General features: G+C 32.2%; 1 protein-coding gene across 1 annotated transcript; it reads left to right on the forward strand.

Annotated features, from left to right (window-relative positions):
* Positions 1-5,901: 5,901 nt before the first annotated feature.
* Positions 5,902-7,479, forward strand: LOC124530935. Its single transcript, XM_047105307.1, has 5 exons — positions 5,902-6,223; positions 6,331-6,531; positions 6,658-6,804; positions 6,882-6,993; positions 7,067-7,479. The coding sequence occupies exons 1-5, from the start codon at positions 6,071-6,073 to the stop codon at positions 7,477-7,479; spliced, it is 1,026 nt and encodes a 341-aa protein (XP_046961263.1). The 5' UTR covers positions 5,902-6,070.
* The last annotated feature ends 196 nt before the right edge of the window (positions 7,480-7,675 follow it).

Consider the following 7,675-nt stretch of genomic DNA (forward strand, 5'->3'; position numbering starts at 1 on the left):
ACAATTGTAAAACCTTATTTGATGTAAAATCGAAAAAAAAAACTTAGCAGTGTATGAATTATTTTTTCTACGTATTACTTGTATAACACGGAATAGGATTTGCAACATACGTTCCATCAATAATAACGTACAGTGTTGTTAGCAAAACCTAAACACACTTAATGTTAAGAATGATGATTTAATGCCGAAAAACGTGAGGAGAAGCCAAACATGACAAATCGAGAGCTTAATTGACTAAATCAAACGACGTGGCGCAATGGATATATTGAACATCTGTGGCGCAAGAATTGTAGATTCAAATCCATGCAAAATTAGCACGAATTACGAGTACTATTTTTCTTTTACATTTTAAATAATGGGAAACAAAGTCAAAACATTTAATTGAATCCTAAAAAAAGATATATATGTAAATTTTAAGCGAAATTAATGAGGTACAGTAGAAGCCTATTTGGTACTCCTAGCTGTTCTGGTGTGGGTGGGTGGATATACCTACATTTGGAAATTTTATCCAACGCGTGTACGTGTGTTACGATGTGACATTTGTCGGCCAAGCCGAAATAAATTATGAACCGTTTATTTCGTGAAAACTTTATAGTGCTTTCCGGATTTGAATCGCCGATCTTCGGTTATATTAACTTTTTGAGTATTTTAAGTGTTAAATGGCTTTATAATTACTTTAAAATGTCATTTTTAATTTTATTGCCAATTAATTGCCAATGAAATAGTAGCCAAACCAACTAGCATTGAACTTTTTGGTCGTGTCGGACATACCGTCATAGTTATACATGATGTGGGAGTAGAGACTTCAGGGAGTGAGTATAATACCGATATGTATGTGTTTGCACACATACTAGTACATAGTATGTACGTATCTACAACGTCTGCGTAGTTGATTCATTCCTTAAAATCGGTTAAGATATTATCAAATCGAGTATCTGCAAAATCGAATTTAATTTTTAAACGGTATGGCATTACATGTGCTAACATTCAATATGATACAGTTAGCCATCTCAACATGACAGTAATACCGGGTTATCCGGTTTTGAATGATCATGCCTCATTCATCATCATTCGATCATTACATGATATGTTTTGTTGTCAGTTGCCACACTCACCGCGATGACTGACGGATAGCCTACCATCTGATGTGTTGACTTTATAAGCATGAAATCGATATGATAAAAAATCGGTATCTGCATAATTTGATATTTATGTCATGCAGCATCATTTTTGCCTCTAATGTAATAAAACTACAACGCTTTCCTGCCAAACGAATTTACATGATTATTAGAATGTTATAGCAAAAATTTCTGTGATCAATGTTTTTTTCTTACTTTTTTTGTGGCTCAACGACGCAAGAAAAGTCTAAAATTTGCCGGTAGTCGTTGTTCTGCCTGTGTATCTCTATACCAATTTCACAAGCGACTTCCATTTAACGGTAGGAGTACATACTTGTTATTCGTAGCGCCATCTAGTGCCGTCTACTTAAAAACTAATGTACTATCTCATCTCAAGCGGTGTCAAAATCTGTTAATTTCAAATAGATATACATATTAATGAGCCGAGATGGTCCAGTGGTTAGAACGCATGCATCTTAACATATGATTGTGGGTTCAAACCCAGGCAAGCACCGCTGATTCGTGTGCTTAATTTGTCTTTATTATTCATCTCATGCTCAGCGGTGAAGGAAAACATCGTGAGGAAACCTGCATGTGACAAATTTCATAGAAATTCTGCCACATGTGTATTCCACCAACCCGCATTGGAACAGCGTGGTGGAATATATTCCAAACCTTCTTCTCAAAAGCAGAGGAGGCGTTTAGCCCAGCAGTGGGAATTTACAGGCTGTTGTTGTTGTTGTTGTTATACATATCAATCTCCATTTTTATATACATATACAACTTCCGTAGACATTTATTATTCATTTCGAATAGAATTGAGTGACGCGAATGAGCAAATGCGACCTGGCCTTTATGATATTAAAGAATTTATACAAAAAGATATTTAAGTGAAATTGGAAGTAATAATATCCTTGTATTATATATACTTCTTCTACTAGTAGAAGGGGTAGAAGCGGCTAGCCGCTGGATCTGTGTCAGTGTTGGCGGGAAGTTTTCTAATCCTTAGTCTTGATGGTCGGGTGCATTTTCTTCTTTTTATAACAGCGTTAAAAATAACCAGTTAGTCTATATTATAAGATAAAATTGTAATTAATATAAATCACTGGTAGAAAATAATTTTCTTTATTAATAAATTGCACCCGAGTGAATACAGAGCGAATCTTGAATGAATATTTGATATCTAAAAGTTGCTATACATTGACGGGAAACCTATAGAGTATTTTCAGTAATATGTAACTACTGTAAAGTAGGATATAGGTAATGTAACAAATATAGTGGTGTAGTGTGAAGTGGTGGTAGTATTTAAATATCGACGATTTAAAAACGCTCCATTGTTAAGTTTACTTGAACAAAATTGATTTCATTTCATATGTAGCGAAACACGAATCCTTTGATAACGGTTAGTTTTTGATGTATATGTAACAACAACAACAACATCAACAACTGTAAATTTACCACTACTGGGTTAAAACCTCCTCTCCCTTTTAGGAGAAACTTTGGAACACATTCCATATATAACGAGGTCTAAAAATATCCTTATATAAATTTGACGGTGACCATTACAACGGATGCTTGTCACTTAGACAAGTATGAGTTACTACACGTGTCCGCAAAGACATGTGCACTCTTCCTTTTACGTGGTTTCCGGTGCACTCTTGGCACTGATATACTCCCGGTATAGCACGGCCAAGTTCCCAGCTCAGGGCTACAATACATATTAAGCAGTTCTTAATACAAAAAGTAAAAAATTGATCAAGTGCGAGACGAATTTACGCACGAAGGCTTCTGCACCAACAACGACAACAACAACAACAGCCTGTAAATTCCCACTGCTGGGCTAAAGGCCTCCTCTCCCTTTGTGAGGAGAAGGTATGGAACATATTCCACCACGCTGTTCCAATGCGGGTTGGTGGAATACACATGTGGCGGAATTTCTATGAAATTTCCTTTCCTCACGATGTTTTCCTTCACCGTTGAGCACGAGATGAATTATAAAGATAAATTAAGCACATGAATCAGCGGTGCTTGCCTGGGTTAAACCCGAAATCATCGGTTAAGATGCACGCGTTTTAACCACTGAGCCATCTCGACTCCGGTTCCGCACCATTATCTATAAAATCGGCAAAAAATCATACCTGTTGTATGGGAGCACCACTTAAATATTCATTTTATCCTGTTTTTAGTATTTGTTTCTACAGCGGCATTAGAAATACATCATTTGTAAAAATATCAAGTGTCGAACTATAACGGTTCACATCCTGGTTACAGATAGATAAATAGACAGACGGACGCACGGACAGCAGAGACAGTAATGGGGTTCGTTTTCACGCCGGGTACGGAACTCTAAATACAATACACTGAATTGTCCTGATCCGGAATTTTAACCTATTACTCCTCGATCTACAGTTGTACAAGGTATTCCACTGAACCATCAGGGCAATGAAAATGCAGTAGGTGCAGAGAAATGCATAATTCTATTATCAGATAAGCTAACGTAAAACATCCCTTTAGATAGATAGGATACAAAAGGCTTTAATTTACAGTACGTGGGCGTTGTATGACGACCTCAATGGTCGAGTGGTGTGTACACCGGTTTTCATGGGTACGCCACTCTGAGGGTCCTGGGTTCGATTCCCAGCCGAGTCAATGTAGATTATCATTTGTTTTCTATGTTGTCTTGGGTCTGGGTGTTTGTGGTACGGTCGTTACTTCTGATTTTCCATAACACAAGTGCTTTAGCTACTTACATTGGGAACAGAGTAATGTATGTGATGTCTCATATTTATTATTTATTATTATTAATCAAATATATATATTTTAATAATCAATTATTTCATTACTTACTTTGATTGCGTATATGCTAAAAGTCTATTACTACTACTAACTCTTAAGCGCTACTTTGTGATACAATACGCAAGTGACGAATTATGGACTCAAGCGCAGTATTTGTCATACATTCCTAATATACAAATATATATGAATTGTGTTAATTAAAATCTTTTTCTTCAAGTTTACGTTTATTGAAAATGTGTTGCCTATTTTGTAATATTATCATTTGTTAAGAGAGTTTGAAAGGGTTGTAAAAAGTAAATAGGAATGTCTTATATTCCAACTTTCGAATCAGAGTTGTATATAGAAATCAAACTGAAAACTCATCGAAAAAAATAGTGTCCAACTGTTGGATGCATTATAAACACTAATTAGGAGACAAGGTCTCGAGGTCTGAGTATAAAAATAACACAAACTTACGACAAAAATAAAATTTAAACCTACGACCTATGAGCTGTAATTTTTGAAAATTTATAATTCTAATTTAATTTATAATTTATTTATTTTTTCATTACTCAAAAAGAACAATAATTTTGACTGTCAAGAAACGCATACAGCCCTGTATCGTTTTTAAATTTAGTTCCTTAAATAATCTCCTTTCATTTGGATATAATTTGATTCACTAAGGGCTGTTCAAAGGAAATGTTGCGCTGTGAAGATTATCAAAGCTAGCCCTATGGACTGCGTAGAGCGTAATTTTCGATCGATGAGCACGAGCTTTATCGTAAAGAAACAATAAGCCCGACCACAGTTTTCCACGACAGTTTTCTTCAAAGTAATCAATCAGTAAGCAGTAATCATCTGACTTTTTGGAACGTAACAAATAATAAATTTCCTTCAGTGATACTATGAAACTGAGGCAATAACTTTGGCTTCGATCAGAGTAACATTTAATGTATTAAAACGGAGAAAATAATTGTTTATAAGATTTATTATTAGTATTTAAGTTTAAAGAATATTGAATATTCATATTTCAAACTATAACCAAAAATCTTATAGGATTTTTTTGAAACATCAAGTTTACTGCTAGTTTTGCACAACTTTGCATAAATTGCAAAAAGTATGATGCAATTTTCCAAAGGAAAATTATACTTATGTCAAAGCTTAACATTTTTTTTTCTAATTATTATAAATTTTATCTTTCTGTACATTTTTTATTTGATTGATCATAGAGATTCTAGGATTTATGGTATCCCGTGGAGGTGCAGTCCCGTGATTTTTGAGCGTCCTGAATCTAAATTATATGATAATAATGTCGCAGACAATGAATCGACTCTTCTGTATTGACGTCATGGTCCTGCAATAAACATAGTAACCATCACGTACATATTGTATGTACGTAATTATAGTCATGCGCCTGTTGCTTTTAAAAAGCTTATTGCTGTAAGTATGATGTTGATACAATTTATATTTAGGCATAATATTATATGAGTCAACAACTTCCAATTTAAATCAACTTTAAATACTAACTACATGTCAGTATGAAAAAATTAATATTTACAAGATTATTATAAACACAAATACAGCCTTATTTTTATTAGAGATAATATTAAACTAAGAATTTTAAGTGGTTCATATAAAAATAAAATACATTTTTACAAATTCTGTACCATTCGAAAACAAAAGGAACATTATAATGGATTTAAAATGAGAATTCGAACGTTGTTTACTTACAGTATCAATAAAAATAAATCTAGTGAGTCAATCTTCTTATTCTTTTATTTATACAATACCTTTTTTATGTATCGCAGAGCTGAGATAATTCAAATGTTAATACATTAAATATAATAAAAGATTCCTAATAAAGTATCTGATTATTTTTTAATAATACAAATAACGTTTTTATGTAATCTCGATATTACTATTGACAGTATTATGATTTTGCTATTGTTTCAAAACATTATGCTGCTGTTCGCGCAAAAATTAACAACCTGTCAATTGACACTTACCAATCGGCAACTATCTATTATGTTATTCTATTCGTTCACCCTCTTTTCGTTTTTACATCCTTATGACGATATAAAGTTTATTAGACTACCTTAGGATTATAAGCATTACTTATTTATGAATAAGATAGTAGAAAGGTTTCGGAAAATAGATTAGTTTTACAAAAGTTTAAAATGAATATAAAAATAACGACTTTTACAAATCCCTTCTCATTTTTTTGTGTTACTAATGATTTTAGTGAACATTGTTTTAAACTTGAATATCAATCTGAAGTGAGTCAATTTTCAGTAAATAAAAATAAAATAACAGAGGGAAACCATGGTCAAGTAAGTAAGAAATATTCTTTTATGGACATAAGTATCAATTTAAATCTTTTTGCGTAACTTGTCCGTTAGACGTGTAACAAAAATAATTATATTTTAATATTTTTCAGTATGTTGCTGTTATGTGGAAAAATAAATGGACTCGTGGTATAGTTTCGATGGAAAAACAGTTTTTGATATGGTTGGTTGATTATGGAATGTTTTTGCGTCCAAGTGATAAAACTGTTTTTATAGATCTTCCATTGGAATATAGAAAATTACCAACAAAAGTTTTTGAAGCGAGTATACACGGTGTTGTTCCAATTGACAAGGTTTTTTCTTCAAAGATTATGAATATATATATTTCTATCTATGTATATAACATGACACATTCAAAAGTGAATATGCATTTAATTGTTTTCATTAACAATAATTTAATAATGTTTCTATTTATCCAGATATTGACAGATGATTGTCAAATTAAGAATAATACAACCACATCTTGGACCCAAGGTTCTATAGAAAAATGTCAGCAACTCATAAAAAATGCCTTGGGAATTTATTTTCAGCCAATAGCTCTTTTAACAACATTGCATAATCATGTGGTAATTATTTATATAATATTTTGAATATTATATTTATATTTGTTCAAGGTAAAAGTAACTCAAATTATAAATTACAGGTCATTGGTGATCTATTTCTTGAAATTCAAGGAAAAGGACTTGTAAATATAATAGATGAGTTGGAATCTTGGCCGGTGTTTCTGGAAAAAAATCCAGAAACTTATATCACCAGTAAGTATATTGTTCAGTTCAAAATTTCAAATTCTCTTAAAATATTTTGATATGTAAATTGTTTTTGTTACAGATTTCACAAAACTGTATGTGAGTCGCAGACGTCACCGTGCTTGCTTGTTGAAGCCAGATATACCTGATTTTAATCTGCCTGAAATAACATTGCAAATCAATTTCCAAGAATATGAAGAAATTTTAAAAACTTCAAATTGTGAACCTGTTCTAAACAAAACAGAGCCACCGTTTGAAAATACTGAAATTTTACCTTCAGGTCAAAATGAAGACAAAAGTGCTTTTAAAATAACTCCATCAGACATAGAAAAATACTCTAATAGTTATGTGACTCTCAATGGAAGAAAGTATAATGTATTAAGTGTTTTAATAAATAAAGCCAGAGATTTAAGTATATGTGAACGCTACAAAGATTATGATCTCAAGTCTGTTGGCAGAGGATTCTCATACAGGCAATCAAATGCTTCTCCCTAAAATATTATTATTATTATTATTATATTCTCATTCAGCATTATTGTATTTCCCTGTAGTAGATAACAAATATCTATTCAATTACTTTTCAGTAATTAGTATATTATATAAACCAATTTTTTTTTCTTATTAACTGCTTCATAAAGAAATGATAAACATGAAGCTTTATGTAAATATACTATAAAGTCTATAGTAGTTG

Source organism: Vanessa cardui, chromosome 7, assembly GCF_905220365.1.
Source record: "Vanessa cardui chromosome 7, ilVanCard2.1, whole genome shotgun sequence".
Lineage (NCBI taxonomy): Eukaryota > Metazoa > Arthropoda > Insecta > Lepidoptera > Nymphalidae > Vanessa > Vanessa cardui.